Source organism: Camellia sinensis, chromosome 1 (assembly GCF_055761805.1).
Source record: "Camellia sinensis isolate YWXY chromosome 1, ASM5576180v1, whole genome shotgun sequence".
In the NCBI taxonomy this organism is placed as follows: Eukaryota; Viridiplantae; Streptophyta; class Magnoliopsida; order Ericales; family Theaceae; genus Camellia; species Camellia sinensis.
Genome location: NC_138961.1, coordinates 25,140,438 through 25,160,240, shown reverse-complemented (window position 1 = coordinate 25,160,240; position 19,803 = coordinate 25,140,438). Strand labels below are relative to the sequence as shown.

The 19,803-nt window shown below is 38.0% G+C and overlaps 1 protein-coding gene across 3 annotated transcripts; it reads left to right on the top strand.

The window, feature by feature from the left end:
• Positions 1-393: 393 nt before the first annotated feature.
• On the top strand, positions 394-19,373 carry LOC114323263 (Ypt/Rab-GAP domain of gyp1p superfamily protein). 3 transcript variants are annotated; one of them, XM_028270814.2, is made up of 19 exons: positions 394-1,125; positions 3,719-3,788; positions 4,102-4,719; positions 4,801-4,986; positions 5,114-5,227; positions 7,846-7,904; positions 8,204-8,270; positions 8,465-8,516; positions 8,641-8,733; positions 8,928-9,011; positions 9,140-9,564; positions 14,288-14,349; positions 14,878-14,947; positions 15,701-15,781; positions 15,884-15,985; positions 17,257-17,381; positions 17,697-17,817; positions 18,969-19,081; positions 19,274-19,373. In XM_028270814.2, exons 1-18 carry the CDS (start codon positions 1,061-1,063, stop codon positions 19,068-19,070), a joined length of 2,496 nt encoding a protein of 831 aa, XP_028126615.2. In that variant the 5' UTR covers positions 394-1,060; the 3' UTR covers positions 19,071-19,081; positions 19,274-19,373. The 3 variants fall into 3 exon arrangements, with proteins under 3 accessions (XP_028126615.2, XP_028126614.2, XP_082730435.1); XM_028270813.2 differs by having other exon boundaries at positions 18,969-19,373; XM_082874309.1 differs by having other exon boundaries at positions 865-1,125; positions 4,020-4,719; positions 18,969-19,373.
• The last annotated feature ends 430 nt before the right edge of the window (positions 19,374-19,803 follow it).

Below are 19,803 nucleotides of genomic sequence, written 5' to 3'. Positions count from 1 at the left end.
ATGATGAGATAAAGAAGCCACAGAGAAATTTCTCTGGAGAATGAGAAGTATATGGAAGGCAGAGAAATTTGAAATTTCTCTGGAGAGTCCATGAAAGGTTAAGGAGGCCAGAGAAATTAAATTTCTCTGAATTAATTTTCTCTGGACTAATTTTCTCTGGATTGATGTTGAGGGACCTTAGATATTATAAAAATATTGAGTGTGCTTTATGCTAAAAATTATAATATCAGGAACTTTAAAAAAAAATCCCAAATTTTATTCAAATTTAATAAAAAAAATACATTATTAAAGATGCTCAAAACTGCTTCCAGTTATACAATTCAATGACGGACCCACTTACAAATTAACGGCGACAAGCAATATGTACCGTTTTCTTTTCTTTTGATGGTCTCCACCGTCACATGAATTATAACGCTTGTACCCCATCCCGATCCTCCCTCGTTTCGGATCTCCCTCTCTCCCTCCCTTCGAACCTTGTGTAATGTTAAAGACATCGCCACATGCCTCGCTCTCTCTCTCCACTGTAATGTGACGGTGAACTCGCAATTTTGCATGTGACATGCCCCTCTCTCTCTCTCTCTCTCTCTCGTATACAGTGGAGGTGTTTGGAAGCAAATTTTAGATTTTTTTAAGTTAAAATTTATAAAAAAATAAAATAAATTAAAATAATTAAAAAAATAAAATAAATTAAAATAATTAATTAAATAAAATATCATATTAAATCTATATTTATTTTTTTTTACAAATATTAAATTTAATTATAAAAAATTTATTTATTTTTAAATATAAATATTTTAACCTATTAAAATTGTTAAAAAAACCAAAATCGCCAACATCCAAACGAGGCAATGTACCAAGCAAACGAAGCAAAGCAAATCATATCATAGATATATATATATATATATATATATGTTTCTCTTTCTCTCTTTCTGTCTCTGTGTGCCTCACTCGCTTGGAATAGTTCAATTCATCAGTTGCAGAAAATCAAGGGAGAGATTATCTTCAACTAGTGTTTATCGACTACGAACGATCTCAAAAAAATCAAACCGAAACTCCGTAAATGAAGGCCAAGGCAACATCTACAGCAGTCTTGAGCCCCTCTCTTATCTCTTTCGAACACAAGAGGTACTCCGTTTTTCTAGGGTTTTCTAACTTCTCTCTGTTCCACCGATCGATACTCTGTTATGGACTTCAATGTTGAATTGTCTTTGACTACGCACCTTTTTTTTTTACTTGACCGTTTTGATTTTGTTGAAGACCAAGATCGGACTTCCTGATTTCTGGGTTTATCTTGATTCGACTCTTTTTTAGTTTTCTGGGTTAAGGTAAGGGTTTAAGTAATGTATATGGTGAGGGAATCAATTTTCCTGTGAAGTTTGGCAATTTTGAGTTTTGAATACTTTGCTGATTACTTGGGGGCAGTGTGGAGTGTGATTGGTAGTAGAATTGATGGTCTCTGTAGAATATGTTGTTGTCCAATCTGATTTGGATATATTTAGATTGCACGTAATTGAGTTCCACTTTGTATTGGGGAAATTGCAAATAAATGGTAAGATCTGAAAATAAAAAATAAAATTGCAAAATACAATTTACTTTATTAAAAACATTGCACCAAAAGACCCCTTCCTTATAAATTACAGATATAATACGGTACAGATAGAGCAATACGATGAAATCTAAAAAAAAATAAGATATGGGTATAGCCTGGATAGGTCGATATATATATATATATAATTTTTATTATTATATTATACATGAGCTCAAAAAGTAGTGAGAAATCATTATTTAGGAATTACATTAGATATTAATTTAAGAACCAATAGTCAGTTTAATTTTTTCTTGGTTGATATGTTAGTTTGATAAAATCTGATAAGGTAAAGTGTGAGAAGGTAGAGTATTAATCTAATCTCACTATTTTCTAATTGAAAATATTGAAAAACTGTTGTTGTATTTATTCCAACAATTATACTCTAATAATATACAAAAAATATTACAATAAATAGTTTGGATATTTGATCTAGAGTGTATGAAAAGTATTTGATAGTTCTTAAAAATTAGGGTAAATTACAAATACACTCTTTGAGTTTTGCTTTAAACACGAATTGTCCCCTATAGTTTTGAAAATTACAGATACCCCTTGTCATAATTTTTTATTTAACAAAATTAGGACTGGTTTGGCATGTTTGAAAAAAGTCAAAAAGTCTCTATCATATTTAAGTCACATCATTTTATTTAAGTTACATCACTTCTCTAACACATCACTTCAAATCCATCTCAAACCCAACCTATATTTCATAAAAAGTCAAAAAGTGCACTTATTTAGATCATCCCAAACAACCCCTAGTAAAAATAAATAAATTTCTAACTGCACTCATATATAACAATAAAATTATTTAAATTGTTAATTGAAATATATTTATGACATCAGTAAAAATTATTAATTAACTTCATAATTTATTCATAAAATGAATAATTTGTTATACCATTAGAAATTTGAAGGGTTATGGTGTAATTTCTAGAGTTACAGAGAGCAATTCGTATTTTAAGCAAATCTCAGTGGGTGTATTTGTAATTTATTCTGAAAATTAACATCAAGTATCGGCCACTTTTAAGAAATATTAGATATGTATTCGCGAGTATCCGAGGCGTTCTGATATTCAATACAGGTATGATAGTTATAGCTCTCTTTTAGAAGTATCCATGCTATATAGTCCCTTCCTTTTCCTTGAATCTACTAAATTGCCTCTTTATCTTTTCTTCCTTCCCCTCTGCAACTTTAGTGTTGGGCCACAACTACCATGCCTTTCCCTGTAACCCCTAAGCCCTCCCTACTCTCCCCTAATCCACTGCCACCCTTTCCCATTGTCTCCTACCCCTCTCCCTACCATGGCTCTAGCTCCATCGTTCTCCCACCACTCCCAGTCCTCCCCTTCCCACCCAAAAACCCCCATTCACACAAAACAAGCAACTGTAGCTACCACAAACCTTCCCTGCCCCTCCCTATTGGGACCCGAACCCCCAACCCAGGCGTAGATTACATTTGCACCCATGCACGTGTTATACTTGCATTGAGCATCAATGGTTCTTGCACCAAACTATGTTTCATAAGAGCAAGGGTTAGGGGTTTTGGGTTGCGGCGGGGAGGTTTGAGGGGTTTTGTGGTGGCTAGGAATTGGGTGGACGCAATTATTGGGAGGGGTGGGGATGGGCTGGATTGGCAAGGGATGGTGGTAGCCATAGTAGGGGAAGAGTGGGAGGGGTGGAGGTCGGGGGTGGCCGGAGATGACTTGGAAATGGCAAGGGAGGGTTTGGGGATGGCGGTGGAGGGTATGGCATGGGTCGCCGGTGGTGGGCTGGCGGCAATTGGAGAGATAACATACAAGAGGGAAGAGGAGAGGTTGGGGGCAGTTTTGTCCTAACAATTCATTGTTTGCAAATACTTTCCAAGATTCCATTGGTTTTGCAATTTTGGGAAACATACCATTGATTTGCTATTATTTTTTGTTCCCTCCATGTTTATGCAGTTTCTCCTTTTATATTTGTTGGGACATATATTTCGTTGCATATTAAGTTTTTATAGTAGTAATTAGTCGTAATCTACAGTTCTATTGATTTGCTATGTACCTGAGAACTTGATGGTGGATTTACTATAGTATAGAGTGATCTGAATGAAAACGGGTATTGAATGTGGTAACTTAATAGGCATTTGTGTGTGCAGGGATGCTTATGGGTTTGCTGTTAGACCTCAGCATGTACAAAGATACCGTGAATATGCTAATATATACAAGGTTTTTTTCCCTGGTTTTTCTTCTGCTTAATTTTTCTTATTTTTCAAACAAACACTCTGTTTGGTAGCTGAGAAAATCTGAAGACAATAAAAGTAGCAGAGTATTGTTGTCTTTTATGTTATATATATATGTTTCTTGAATATAAATTACTCGAATAAGATTAGTAGTTCTATTAATAAGTGTGGACTGAGAATTTTTTTCTTTCCCCCCTCCTGCATGATGCATTTTCAGCATCTAAATGGAGTTTTGGTGAGAAAATAATTCTGAACATAATAAACTATGCCTTGTACTGTGTGATACACTCATACTTTAGGAGGAAGAGGAGGAAAGATCAGATAGGTGGAAGAACTTTCTGGAACAGCAAGTAGAGACTCAACTATTGCCTGTAAATGGGTTATCTTATGAGGAAGGTAAAAAGGAATTACTTGCAGAAGCTACTGAGCAGGAAGCAAATGTCATATCAGAGAAAGACATAGAAGGAGATGATTTAAGTATCAAGAAGCAAGATTCTAGTGCTTCTACAGAAGATTTGAAAAATGGGGGAGTGTCGGCGGTGATAGAGACGAAAACTCATAGGGTCCAAATATGGACTGAGATTAGACCATCCCTTCATGCCATCCAGGATATGATGAGTATTCGAGTGAAGAAAAAGAGCAATTTAGCAAAAAATGAGCAAGATACTGGAATTGGAAAGCCTCTTCCTCCTGTTGAAGAGGTTAAATCTGCAAAAGGAGCATCAGAAGAGGATTCTGAAGAGGAGTATTATGATGTGGAGAGATCAGATCCAACTCAAGATGCCCCTTCCAGTGACAGTGTGAGTGCCCCTATGCCTACTGCTACTGATGTGGTCCCTCCTGAATCTTTCTCTTCATGGAAAGAAGAGTTGGAATGTCTTGTTCGTGGGGGAGTGCCAATGGCTCTGAGGGGAGAGGTACAGCTTGCTCTTGGGTTCTTTGATTTTCATTAAACTCAATTCTCAGTGACTAAGCTTCATATATGATTTACACTACAGCTTTGGCAAGCCTTTGTGGGTGTGCCCGCTCGCCGGTCAGAGAAGTATTATCAAGATTTGCTAGGTGCAGAAAATAATTCTAGCAACAGTGTGGAACAACAAAGTTTGCAATCGGGCAAAAGTAGTAAGGGGTCAAATACATGCGCTGTATCTGTACCTGAGAAATGGAAAGGGCAGATTGAGAAGGTCATTACATACACAATCTTTGAAATGTATTAATTTTGTCACTTTGTAGTTGGTACAAGGTAGCTTTACTTTTATCACATTTACAATCCAAGTTTTCCAACTTATTGTTAATACTTCTTACATGCAGGACTTACCTCGAACTTTCCCAGGCCATCCTGCCCTGGATGAGAATGGTAGAAATGCTTTGAGGCGTTTGCTAACAGCATATGCTCGACATAACCCCTCTGTTGGGTACTGTCAGGTATCTGGGCGTTGCAGAACTTATGTGCTTAGTCTCCTAAAAGTTGATTAATGCATGCAATTAACTTTGAGGGCCAAGAGGTGGAATTAGCTATAATCAATTCTTTAAATTTTATCTCACCTCAATTCTCTTTGGTTAGTGCATATTCTGGTGTGCAACTTGTATCATTCAACCCCATTTAGTTCTGTATTGAGCAATTCTGCTATAGAAAGTGATCAAGATAAGTGTAGCATTCAGACTTAAAATCCCGACTTTGTTATGAGCCTGCCTTTTGGTTAGACTTCAATCACTTCACTAGGACCATTTTATGGCAAAATCTCTGTATGATGTGGTTAGTAATATCTGACATTTCCAATTGTAAGTATAACCAAAATTTATGGTTTGTTAACTCTTGTATCTTCTGATTCCGTCACGTAACTTTCGGGTGATGGATATAAGCTCTATAATCTTTTTGCATTAAAATTGTTCTGGCAAAAGCTGAGTCAGTGCTCAAGTTTATCTTATAAACTATAGAATTGTCTCTTTAGATGTTATTAGCATGTACATAGTACACCTAGCTTTTCTAATTAAGCATCAGATCGCGCCAGCATAGGCACCATGATGTATCAACATCAGAACTTTATATGGACTGCTTCACAACCAATATAGTTGAATTGCATGCCAAACAGCAGCTATTTGGTTATCATTTATGGTACATTGAGGGTTTGAATCTAATTTTCATTTCAAAACACAATGGTAAAGTTTGCTCCCAGAATTTGTTTGGCTTGTCAAATACATGTTTTCCATTTTCAATGGTGTTGTGACAGTTTAGTGTCAGATTTTTATTGGCTTCATTATAATCACGGAGAGGGAGAGAGGGATGACAGTTGTGGAAGTCATTCAATGCTTTCTTTCATATCCTTATGAGTTGCTAAGTGATGACTCCTCCTGGCCTAATGGGTGATAAAGATAATAGTTTTATCGTTTAGTGCCAGTTCTTTGGATTTTTATGGAGAAATTATTGGAGTTGGACACTTATTCTGAAGATACTGTATGTACAATTTCAGAATGATTGGTGCCAGTTCTTAGGAATTTTTTTGAGAAATTGTTGGAACCCCCACCCCCCCGGGTGTTGCTTAATGGACCAAAACTAAAAGCAGAAATGTAAAGGAAAGCAAGGCATGAAAGACTATAAGAAAACATGATTAAGCTATCTGGAGATAGATGAACAATTTTCAGTTAGTCCACGCTTAACTAAAATTAGAAGCTTGTGCTCTTGTAGCTGTCTTGAAAATGCTTCTTTATGCTGACTGAGGTCGTGTTCGATAAAGTTGAAAACTGAAAACGTAAGACTGAAAGTTAAGTATTGAAAACTGAATGCTGAATTTTTTGAGCTGAAAAGCCAATTGATAAATATTTAAGTGCTGAACTAAAAATAAGTTGTTTGATATTATAAGATCAAATTTGAAATTTGTTATTTTCAAATTGCATATTTTAATTTTTATATTGTCATGGTGGTGTTTATGATATCAATGACACTGGTGGCGGTGGCGGTGGTGGTGGCGGCATGGAGATGGTTGTGGTGGCGGTAGAGATGATAGTGGTAGTAAAATGATGGTGGTTCTTATGATAATAATGATAATGGTGATGAAGGTGGTGTTAGTAGTGGTGGCAGTGGTGGTGATGGTGGTAGCGGTAGCAGTAGCGATGGTGTTGGTGGTGGTGAGTTTATAATAGTATATATCAATACTTATGTTTAGTTTTTATAAATTCAGTCAGAATTAGATAAGTTTTATGTGACTTAAAATTTTCTTAAGTTTTAGCCTACATTTTGAGAGGTACTTAAATTTTTAAGTGATATAAATTATGGTTATCAAACGGGCTTAATTGATTATCACTTAATACATTCAGTTTTGAGTATTGAATTAGGTTATTAAACACCTCCTATGCAGAACTCTAGAAATCCATTCAACAGTATGAGGGGGGGCACCATAGAGAGTATACTTGGAACATCCACAATGACCGAGTAAATTCACCAAGAGGAGATTGTTTGAGGCCAATACAGTTGAGCACTGTTAGAGATGTTCCAAACTAATAGCCTCCCATCATTGTTCCATCATTCCATTAATGGCTAGTTTTGCTGCTTGGCCTTTGGTCAGATCTATGTGGTCACCTGTGAAATGTTTTGCCCAAGCTCCCAGCACTTAGCCACCTGAGTTTCTAGCTATTTGAGTAGTAAAAAAGTTTGGATCACATGCTGCATCCCCATTAATTCACCAGAAAATTGAACAGTTAATGGACAATTATTACTTTCAAAAGCCTGAAGTTTTACCAGTTGCCATGTGCACGAATTTTTATGTTTGCTGTCATTTTTTCTTTTGAGCAGTAAAAAAGTTTGGATCACTGCTGCATCCCCATTAATTCACCAGAAAATTGAACAGTTAATGGACAATTATTACTTTCAAAAGCCTGAAGTTTTACCAGTTGCCATGTGCACGATTTTTTATGTTTGCTGTCATTTTTTCTTTTTTATCTAACATTTTTAATTTTACACTGGTTTTCCTACTAATTGAAATTTGTTGTCTTTCTGCAGTACTGACATTCTAGCTTTCTCTGTTTGTTGGATTCAAACCATGCAGGCTATGAATTTCTTTGCGGGCTTACTATTGCTTCTAATGCCTGAGGAAAATGCCTTTTGGTAGGTTTAAAAACTTATTAAAAAATTTACCTTGCAGAATTGATACAAATATTGTGCTATTTGTGGAAGAAAAGTTTTGTAAAACCTCTTTAACCGAATTTTTTTATGAATGGATTTTGGCTTGTACTCTTGTTTTTATAAGTCAGAAGCATGACTGACTTTTTTACTTTTTCATTTATTTCAGGGAATGTATGGCACAATGTCATCCACTTCTGTCATTTCTTTAGCCTTTTATTTTCATCATTACAAAGTATGAAGCTGTATAGCTGCCTAATCATTTATTTATGTTAAATATACAGGACTTTAGTGGGTATTATTGATGACTACTTTGATGGCTATTATTCAGAGGAAATGATAGAATCTCAGGTAAATTTTCTTTCTGCCTTGGATTGCTTGTCATTTGTTTCACATGTTGATTTTTCTTTTCCTTTCTTTTTGATTATGCATCCCTCTCTTTAATTAGATATATGAACAAAGTCGAGTAAGGCATATAAATGAGTAATAACAGATGGGTGTTGTGAGATGGTTAAGATATATATTTTTAAATTTTGCTTTGTCAGGTTGACCAACTTGTTTTTGAGGAGTTGGTGCGCGAGAGATTTCCGAAATTGGGTTTGTTCCTTATTATTAGTTTTAAATTTTTTATTATTTTTTTTTATTATTGCATTCTCCAACTTTTTTCTGTATCTAAAAGTTGTTCTCCAGTTTCTTATTGATTCTATCTCGGTCATTGCAGTCAATCATTTGGATTACCTTGGAGTGCAGGTGGCATGGGTTACTGGACCCTGGTTTCTCTCAATTTTTATGAATATGCTTCCATGGGAAAGTGGTCAGGTTCTATGTTTCGTCATGCATAATTTAAAAGTGATTCTTTGTTGACAATGCAAATGAAATCTTCATGCATATTCTTCTGATATTTGGCCATGTAGATCGCCTTTTAATACTTATTTATTCTCATGATTGACGTTAGTTGTTTCTACTCATAAGTTGGCCTGAAATCTGATGGGTCTCTCTTGACTTCAGTTCTTAGAATCTGGGATGTTCTGCTTTTTGAAGGAAATCGTGTGATGCTATTCAGAACAGCGCTTGCCTTGATGGAGTTATATGGTAATGGGGAAAACTTTTTAAAATTTAGTAATTTTAATTTATTTCAGGGAGGGCATATATAAATACAAATTTATTACTATGCAGGTTATCTTATGGAATAAAACTTAATTTTGCTCAGTTTCATGTAGGACCTGCATTGGTGACAACCAAGGATGCGGGGGACGCAGTTACATTGCTGCAGTCATTGGCTGGCTCAACATTTGATAGTAGTCAACTTGTCTTGACAGCCTGCATGGGTTACCAAAATGTAAATGAAGTTAGATTACAAGAATTGAGAAATAAACATCGACCAGCCGTAAGGGCTGCAGTTGAGGAAAGAACAAAAGGACTTCGAGCTTGGAGGGATTCCCAGGGTCTGGCATCGAAGCTATATAGTTTCAAGCATGATCCTGGCTCAATAATGATAGAAACCAATAAATCAAATCAATTGGCTGATACACAGACAAATGGTTATATTTCTCACATGGAGTCTGGGTCTGCTAACGTGGATGAATACCTTAAGAACTTGACAGGGGATGCTGAGATAGATTCTGTCCCAGATCTTCAAGAACAGGTAGCTTATGCAATGTTAAATGTTCTTTCCATAAAGTTTAATGTGTTTTTGTGGCCCTTCTTTTTTGTGGGAAGTGAGGGGTGAGCTGCCTGAGGAGTGCTCTCTGGAAATATGGCAGCCAGGCACTGGTATGGCTGGAGACCACTGGAGGTGGGAGCGGAGAGAGGCAAGGACAACCTTAGTAGAGAGAGGGTGGCAGTGGAGAGCTGGCGCCCTGGAGAGCAAGGTAGTTTGTGTTGCGTCATGGCCTCCATGGAGGTTGCCTTTGTAAAGGGTGGCAAGTCAAGGGGAGCTAGCTCAACCAAGTACATGTGGTGTGACCCCCTTGGCTAGGCAAAATGGAGAGAAACAAGGTCAACTTTGCAACCTTTGATATTGGCCTCGAGGGGTGTATCATATGTGTGGACAGAGGGTAAGTATGGTACATGTTAAAATTGATGTATTATTGATTGTTGTGTGTTATGTATTACAAATGGTGAGGGGCTCCTTATATAGGAGATGTAGTGGAGTAGGTGGTGGTAGGTGTAGTAGGTGGAGTAGGTGATGGTAGGTTTGGTGGTAGGTGTAGTAGGTGGAGTAGGTGATGGTAGGTTTTAACAGCCCCCCGCAAACTCAAGGAGGATAGGAACTAACCAACGTGAGTTTGGAAAGAGGAACAAAATAAGAAAATACATAAAAATAAAAGAGGATAGGAGACACGGTATGGTCGTGTCAGACCGTTGGTGTCGGCACTATATGGTGGTGTCATAACGTTGTAGAGGACACTGTATGGTTGTGTCATAACGTTGCAGAGGACACTGGCTCGTGTCGGACCGATGTAGAAGACAGTTTATGGAGTCTTGCTGGACCCTTGTAGAAACTAACCGGAATCAATGTCGGGACAGTTTACAGAGTCTTGGGAATCAATGTCGGGACAGTTTACAGAGTCTTGTCGGACCCATGAAGAAGCTAACCGGAATCAATGTCGGGACAGTTTACAGAGTCTTGTCGGATCCCTAACAAGTCGCACCCTCAAAAGGTGTGCCCAATCTTTCAAAAGGCGTGCCATCAAAAGGCGTGCCCAATCCATAAAAAGGTGTGCCGAACATTATGGCGATGCGCGTGACTACCTTGGCTTACGCGCTCATGTTGTCGTCTAGTGCCGAGCGGCGCACGATGCGCGTGTCTGCCTTGGCTATTTAACCAAGACGGAGGCTGAGGCAGAGGCAGAGGCTAAGACAAAAACCTGCTAAAAACCTCTGAAAAAACTCTGCGTTTTCTGAGAGAGATACTCTGTAACACTCTGTTGCCCAGAAAATGGCCTCGTCGTCCCGTAGTCTGCTCACTCTCTTTCCCGACCTCAACGAGTCCACAAGAGAAATAACTGGTGCGGTGGCCCTGGAACCTCAACCAAGCGCCACAGGGTTTGCTCCGTTGAACTTTCCGATGCAATCTGTGGAGCAAAAAATGGCGGTGCAAACTGATATTGAGGCCAATCAGTATACTTTGAAGTCATGTGTGGAGACCATGACTGCGGTTACAAACTTGTCGCACCGGCTTCAGAGTAGGACAAATGAGGTGCAGCAGTTAAACGCCCAACTGGCTCTGCTCCAGCGCATGTATAAGGATGCGCGAGCAGAGATAAGTGTGTTAAAGACGGAAAACAATGAGCTGAAGCGGAAGGCCACCGTGATGTTCCGATTTGGAGGTCCGCCATATGCTGCAGTGGAGGAGTATGGGGGAGTGAACGTGCTCGGCGGCGTGGAAAATACGGAGGCAGCACCGTCAAGGGCCGCCCAGGATAGAGGCAAGAAGAAGAGACCGGCGGCAGAGTAGAGAAGAAAAATCCCGCCTGTGGATGTGGTTTTTTTTTTTTTTTTTTGGTGTAAAATGCTGATCGGGGTTGATCCCCGGCATGAAGAAATGACAAGTTTGTGGAATGTTTTTTTTTTTTGTTTGGGTGTGATTTTGTGTTGTTGTTATGTGTAATAATAAAAATAAAAAAATAGATAAAAAAAAATATTTGTGGATAGGTGATTTGAGAAAGATCGGTGTGAGGTGGATGATGAATGTTTCAAAATAAAGTTGGGGGTAGTGCCCCTGCAAAAGATATAGTAGTATAGAGTGGGTATTTGAAAGAGATTAAAAGTGGTTTTGAAATCAAACAGAGGAGATTGGGAAATAAGGAAAGTGGTTCACGTGATTGATTTTTTTTTTTTTTGGAATGAAAAAGGGAAGATAAAATAAAATAAATAAAGGTAAAGTGGGGTGCAAAAGGTGAAGGAAAGGTGTTGGGGGCGATGGTGTAATGTTCAAAAAGAAAAGATAAAAAATAAAATAACGGTTTAAAAAATCAATGATAGTGTGTGAATCTGTGAGTTGATATTGCATATTATAATATATTATAATGGTATGGTGGGAACAAGCCCACGAGGTGACATCGGGGACACCTCATAGTCAAAAGGCCACCCTCAGTGCTACTAAGAACAGCAACAGCTTTATCAAAAGGCCACCCTCAGTGCTACTAAAATCACGTGATCTCAGAACACCCCAAAGAGAGAGAGATTAGAGAGAGAGAGAGAGAGACCGTGTCTTGCCTGAGGCAGTCATTCACAACATTGTTTCCAGGAGAAACGGTTGTACTGTAAATGATGGCCCTTTGAGGAGGTTAGAGTCTGAAAGGCGGTGACTGTCTTGGCGATGAAGTCTCAGCTGTGCGGTGGTGGCTCGGCAGTGATCAGTCACGGCTGGAAGCAGTGGCGAGGCTTCCGGTGACAGACATGAGGTGCGTAGGCCGTGCGAGCTCGCTGATCGAGCGCAAGGGGCAAATCCACGTCTAGCTGTCGTATAGGCCGTCGGATAAGATGGTGGAGCCGAGGAGGGCACCGTTGATTCCAGGGATGGAAGCGGTGAAGAAGGCGGCCATGGAGGCTGGGGCTTTTGGATGCACCATCAGTGGAGCAGGGCCTACAGCAGTGGCGGTGATTGATGATGAGGAGAGGGGGAGGGAGATTGAAGCCTGTATCAAGGAAGGGAACTTGAAGGCATCAGCAATGGTGAACAGGCTTGACAGGGTGGGTGCTAGACTTGGAACTAACATTCCTAGATGATTTTGATCATCATGAATAACAAACAACAAAGGAAAGGACCCCCATTCAGTGCATGGTGGGTGCTCTATGTGTGTTTTGAACCATCATTGTTGCAGACATGGTGTTCGACGAAATGTCCCAGAGGGATTTTGGGTTTGCTTCGGCGAGGTGGTGAAGAAAAATGAAGGTATGTGTAGAGAATTTTAGCGGACTAGATTATGGTCCGGCGGGCGGCTAAGGTGAGGTTGCCGCCCGCCGGTGAAGCGAAAATATTAGGTTCTAAACCCGTTCTGATACCATGTTAAAATTGATGTATTATTGATTGTTGTGTGTTATGTATTACAAATGGTGAGGGGCTCCTTATATAGGAGATGTAGTGGTGTAGGTGGTGGTAGGTGTAGTAGGTGGAGTAGGTGATGGTAGGTTTGGTGGTAGGTGTAGTAGGTGGAGTAGGTGATGGTAGGTTTTAACAGTACACATCTCTTTCTGGGCGTGTTAGAGTGGTTCAAAGGCAACTATGACACAACCATCGAGGTGTTAGGTCTTGGTCAAAGTCCACCAAGACTGGTCTTGAGCGCGCGTTGCCTGAAAGGGGGTGGGTGGGGAGAGTTGGGCTAGCACTTGGACATACCCTAGGCTCTAGCCTCTAATCCACGAGTCCTTTAGTAGTCTCGAGTGCAGTACCTGGGCCCTGCACCCAGCCCACACAATCATGGTTGGACCATCTGTCCTTCAGGATGGAGATTTCGCTCGATGGGGCTACTGGTGAGCACGATTGAACCTGACTCGCCCTGTGTAGCTACTAGCAAGTTTGAGCAACTAAGCTAACCAGGCTGGGCTCAGGCGAAACTTGCAAGGCCAAGCATAGTTGAGGTGCTTGACTTGGTGACTGGCCCATGTGTCCACTGGCTGGAGATGACGTGTGGTGTGCTATGTGGATGACATGGCACGACCAGGAGGTGCCACGTACCAGGACTGGACCCCGTACACCTGCACTTGCCAAAAAATTTTAAAAGTTACATTAAGAGCCCTTTCAGATGACTCCAATTCTGGGTTGTTGCTGCTGTAATGTAAGAATAATTTATATTTAGCGTTGCCCTCAAATGGTCACCTATTCATAATCGAAATCTATACACTGATGTGGGTTTTGAGAGTAGGTTGGATATAGAGCTTTGGCTTCTGAGAGCCTTAACAAATAGGATTGCTTGGTTGTCATTATATAATTGCCTGAATTGGATGTCCTCAACATTGCATTGCTTTCCAAAATTTCAATTGAAAAATTCAACTCATGCTTACTTTGGTCAGTAATTTAATTAATATATGGTCTTGGCCTATTGTGAATAACTACACCTCCAGTAATCTAAACTTTTACTTGACACATTGAGTATGACATTAGAAGTTATGGAATTAAAATTTCTCGTGTTAAAGACAAATGCTCTCTATCAGGAAAAAGAAGTGAAAATTGTAAATAAGGGAAAGGACATTGGATATCGCATTCCATAAAACTCTTTTCAAGATTAACATTTTGCCCCTTGGAATTATAATACTTCCGTCATATTCGTCATATTATAGGTATTGCTGCGGCTAATCTATGATTTAAACTTGCAACCAGTATAGTTTCTTATTCTCCATGTTAATGTGTATACTGTGTGCAGGTGGTGTTGTTGAAGGGTGAATTGTGCAACTTGGTAGAGGAAAATAGATCTGCAGTTCTCAGGTTATTATATTGAATATTGTGTATCGTTATTTAACTCTTTTTTTTTTAATGAGTTGTTATATAACTCTTCAATCTGAAATTATACTACACTAGTGCTTTTTTTATTTATTTATATTCTTTTCTTTTCAAATTCAACTAACTCCCAAGTCAGTTTTTGATAGTAAAAAAAAAACTACCCAGGAGACTAGGACATGTCTAAATATATACATATGTAGAACTTCCTAGGGTAAAATGGTTTTTTAATGTGCCATAGAACATTTGGAGTGGGCACTTCACTCAATTTTATCACACAAGTTACATAATAAGGGAATTTTATGTCAAATAATATAGTAAACTTAGATCATCAGACATGCTTGCCAGGTGCATATAGTTTTTAACCAGAATTTTTTTTACTTATATTAGATGGCAGTTGTTATTGTTGCTTTCTCGATATCCTTTCTCACATAAAAGTTTTGTGAAAGCTTCAACTATATCATTTATTATAGCAACAGTGTTTACCCTTTTTTTGTCGTCATTTTTCTTTTGCAGAGCTGAAGAGTTGGAAACGGCATTGATGGAGATGGTCAAGCAGGATAACCGGCGACAACTAAGTGCAAGGGTATATCAGAGTTTCCTTTCCGCATGGCTTTTCTCCCGCTTTCTTCTTTTGATATGAATGTAATGAAATATAATGATTGTTCTCGTGATTCTATATTTGCCTGCTATTCTAAAAAGTGGCTGTAGAATTCTACTCACAGACCATCTGTTTGTGTGTGTGCTTGCATGCGTGTGAGACAATCAGTAGTGTTGGCTCTAGCACCCCTTGTTGTCTTGCTTTGCAAAAGAAAAAAAAGAAATAGACCTGGTTTTCCTGATGTGTTAATGTGTTCTTTTTTATTCATTTAAGAGAGAATTTTTCTTGCAATTTACTGCTCCTTTTCCTGTTTGCATGCCCTATTGTAACTAGTTTTCTGCTAGCTGTGTGCATGCCATGTGCCATAGTCTTCTTGTTTGCACCCCAAATTTGTAATATTTGAATTCTTAATTTGTTTAATTATTTTCCCAGAACTCATTGAATTTCAGCCAAAATACCTTACTTTCTTTGGTGTATTTGCTTTTCTTTTTCCTGATCGTTTTCTGTGGTTTTTGAATCGAAGAGGAGGGGGGGGGGGGGGGGGGGGGGGGGTTGGAATTCCTGCTAAGTTTTTCACCTTTTTCTGCTCAAAATCTGCTAAAATTGTTTGGTGTAGTTATTAGAGTTTTTGTAAGCAAGATCCTTGTTTAGTGTCTGAGTTCCTATTTATTCTTCTACCTAGTTTAAAATGTCAAATAAAAATATTTTTCGTATTGACCATTTGCTTATGAGCATCAGGTTGAGCAATTGGAGCGAGAGGTTGCTGAACTTCGACGTGCCCTTGCTGATAAGCAGGAACAAGAAAATGTCATGCTTCAGGTTTTGCATTGCTTTGACAATTAAATATGTAAAAAATTGGTTCTATTCTCTCTTATGCGATAAAGATTTCTAACAATGTCTTGATTATGACTTATCTGATAGGTTTTGATGAGGGTAGAGCAAGAACAAAAGGTAACAGAAGATGCTCGCAGATTTGCTGAGCAAGATGCAGCAGCTCAGAGATATGCTGCTCAAGTGCTTCAGGTTTTACCTTTTGCTTTGTACTTAATTTTTTTGGTACTGATTTACTATAATGTTGCGTGGTTATTAGACTTTATACAACCCATGCAAATTAGAGATATCATGCAAATCACAAGGTAAACAAAGCAAGTATGTGAACACAACAATCTAGTTAGTCTTTTTCTTTTAAAAAAATAAAAAACCAAAATTTGGCTAATGAGAAGTGTGTGGGCATCTTAGAGTACTCTTCTAGCCCTGGGCACGTGCAAAACTAAGTAGTCTTTATTTCACTGTAAATTATAAGTGCTGTCATCATTGGTTGACCTTTGCTTTATTATAAAGGCCCTTGGATTAGCAAGAAAGACCATTTAGCCACTAATTGATGACCTCAAACCTGATGGTTGACACTGGAGGCACTATTTGCACTGGAAGGAGACGCTTTACATTTTCTTACACTGTTTGGTTTTGCTAGTGCATTTTTAAGCCCTTTTGCAAAAATTTCATTTTAACATTTTTAAGTATGATATATAGTGCCAACATCTGGTTTTAATTGAACTCGTTTTCAAATAAAATTTCTATCAATTCAATCTTAACATTCCTGAAACATGGTTGGGGTAGCCCAACATAGAAGATGGGGTAGGGAATATAACTGGAACAATGCCTATTTTTGCCTAGAGCTCCTGAGTAATTGTTTTATTGTATTATGGTTTTGGAGAATGAAATGGAAGGTATCTGGCTTGGGGCCTCTGGTTGAAATGGAAGGTTGGTTTCTTGGTCAAACTTAATTTAGACATCTGAGGTTCGAGACTACTGATGCAGCAACCTTTGACTTTCAACCAGAGGTCATAATCATAATAGAACTCTAATGAGTTATATAACCTGCCTCCCCCTTCTCCCACAAGAAAAAAGAAAAAGCTAAAACTGAGTTACCATTCACTTTCTGTAAGTAGAGTTTTTATGTAAGTCTCATTGATTCCCATAATTCTGATTTATTGGAGAGCATGGAATTTGGAATCAAATTTGATTTTTTGCTTTGCTTGAGTTTTCTCTTACATTTTACCTTTATTCTTCATCATGTGCCTAGTTTCATAATCATCATAATTGTCTTGTCTTCCTTTCAAATTCATTTGTGTGAAGTATGTGTGGCAATTTTGCATCAAGTTGTAACTACACCTGATGGTTTGGTGATTCTGTAGCTTGTCATTATCTAAATGTATGACATTGGAATTTCAGGTCCATAAAGTTTCTTGGCCTTCGATTGTAAATATTCCGCTAAAACAACTCTACCCATGCAGGAAAAATATGAAGAGGTGACTTTTACCCTCTCTGAAATGGAGAAGAGGGTGGTAATGGCAGAGTCAATGTTGGAAGCTACCTTACAGTACCAATCTGGCCAAATTAAAGCACAACCATCTCCACGGTATGTAGTCAATTTTTTAGAATGGCCTTGTTTTTATGCATGGGTACAACTCTCTATTTGCATTTTGACAGGACTTATCCCCATTTTTTTTTTCCCTCTTCAATTCACTACCCAAGTTGGTGATTCCAAAAGTATGCAGTAATTAGACTTTTTGTTCCATATTTAAATTGCCCCTTATTGTCATTTAATGTGTATGTTTTGTTTGTTATTTTAGTAATCTAACATCAGTTGTCCTTCCACAATGCTTACTCTGCATGCACATTTATCCTGTGTGGTTGTTATCATCTCTTGTAATAAATGAAGTGTGGTTTGTAGATCTGTACAACAAGATTCTTCACCAGTGCAGAGCAATCAAGAGCCCACACAAGACTTTCCCGTGAGAAAAATTGGTTTGCTCTCTAGACCATTTGGACTTGGTTGGCGTGACAGGAACAAGGTCAGCTACGATTATATTGATTCTTCACTTAAATTCAATGATGATTGTGGGTCGTTTGATATATGAAATAGTCTGGACCAGCTATTGAGTAAATCTAAGTACACGAATGATTTTCACAGAATGGGACACAGATGTGATACAAATTGTGGGTCCCCATTCTGTGAAAATCTTGTGTGTTCATAACACAGCTGCCAGCTATTAGTTGGTACGGAACTATGTTACCTGGAATATGGATCGTTCCGGTACGTGGAACGAAAATGGGAACGGGATATGCCGCATGCTCTAAAATGTGGTACGATAAGGGTAGATTTGTTTGTATTACAACTTGAGAATTTAAAGTACTTTTTGAGTAATTTTCTTTAACTATTAGGCATATATATATATATGTTTCCAATTTTTATGTTCATCTTATCAAAACTCAAGTCACCTTAAATTTTAGTTCATTATATTTGATTTTTATTCCTCTCAAGGTAACATTTAAAGAAATATATTGGAAAAAACTTTTGGGATCGCTTTGGATCACTAAATTTACTGTTTTGGAAAGAAAGTGTATCATGTTTCAGAATGTGTGTATCAATACGTAATTTGCTAGGGTTTTAGTGTTTTCTAGTAACATGTACGGAATATGAAGTAGTTGACATGTATTCCTTTTTCTACTGATAAAAGATATGTATACTTAAGGAGTCAAGCACGAGCTTGGAATTTGGGCTAGTTTTGTAGCACATGTCACAACCAAGATGCTTTGGAAAATCATCCGTATCCCATATTAAGAGATGATTTTGACATAGATGATTTTCGCAGAATGATTTTTCAATTTAATGTAAAGGAAAAGGAAATCTATTTTCCTTTGTGTTCATTTGTCAGGAAAAGAAAGTGTGTAGTTTAGATCCCTGCAAAGTCTTGTATTTTTTTGCAGGACGTGCTTTGGGAACTATCTCATCGTAGTGGGAAAGTTAAGATATGGGTCCACAAGTTTCTTTCTAACTGAACATTGGATAAAAAGTTATAGAAAAGAAGAATTTGCTATACTTTATTTTCTTTTCATGACAACTGAGCAGGGTGATCAGGAGCCTTATTAGATCATGTCTTGATGAACTATCATTTTTATGCTTCTATTAAATTTGCAAATAAGTATTCTCGAAATGCAACAGGGGAAGCCCGCTAATGCTGAGGAGCCAACCGATGGCAAGTCTACAAGCAAGGAACAAAGTCCAAGTGCCGAACAGAAAGACACTAATGGCCATCAAGTGTAAAGATCCAAAGTGTAAGACTTTGTAGGACGATTATAAGATTCCCTAATTTCTCTACCTGGGATTCTTAGTATTCTTCTGTATTGATGAAGCATGGGGACCCGCATAGATTTAGTTTTTCTTTTTCTGTATTCTCATTCTGATATAAAAGCTCCTGTTGATTTATTGTTTTTGTTTGTTTGTTTGTTTGTTTGTTCATTAAACAGTGGCGATAATAATAGTTGTAGGGGAGAAGAGAAAATGTAGAAAGAATTCATTGTTATCAACGGTATAATCAATGCTTCTGTTTCTTGTATTGCTTCATCATCTTTGGAAGTTCCCCCCCGCCCCCCAATTTGAATAACTATTGACAAGGATGAATATTTGTTTGCTTCTTTTTATTTTTTCTTTTAATATAATCTCTTTTTGGTCAAATAAAATGTCAGAAACTGTACATGTATATTTCTCAATTTCTCAACTGATTTTCGGTGTCATATTTTGATAATCATTAATTGTCCAAGTCTTGTGCATAATCTGCTTCCTAGGCTTAGTACCTCGTATATGCGCCAAGTTGCTTTCAGTGATGCTTATGCTTATTCGAGAAGGGTTTAGGACACAATTGTACAATTCATATTTGTTAATCAATTAACTTACCTCTTAAGTTAAGAATGTGTATCAAAAAGTACAAAGAAAATGAAATAAAATAAAAAGCAAGTAATAGAGAGTATATGGTAGATCTTGGGATGAACAACTCAGC

Bases quoted from the DNA above. Each gene is read 5' to 3' on its own strand.
- LOC114323263 (XM_028270814.2), top strand. From the start codon at position 1,061: ATGAAGGCCAAGGCAACATCTACAGCAGTCTTGAGCCCCTCTCTTATC. The intron at 14,350-14,877 runs GTTATTATATTG...TTTCTTTTGCAG, and splicing joins AATAGATCTGCAGTTCTCAG to AGCTGAAGAGTTGGAAACGG. The intron at 15,986-17,256 runs GTTTTACCTTTT...CTACCCATGCAG, and splicing joins ATGCTGCTCAAGTGCTTCAG to GAAAAATATGAAGAGGTGAC.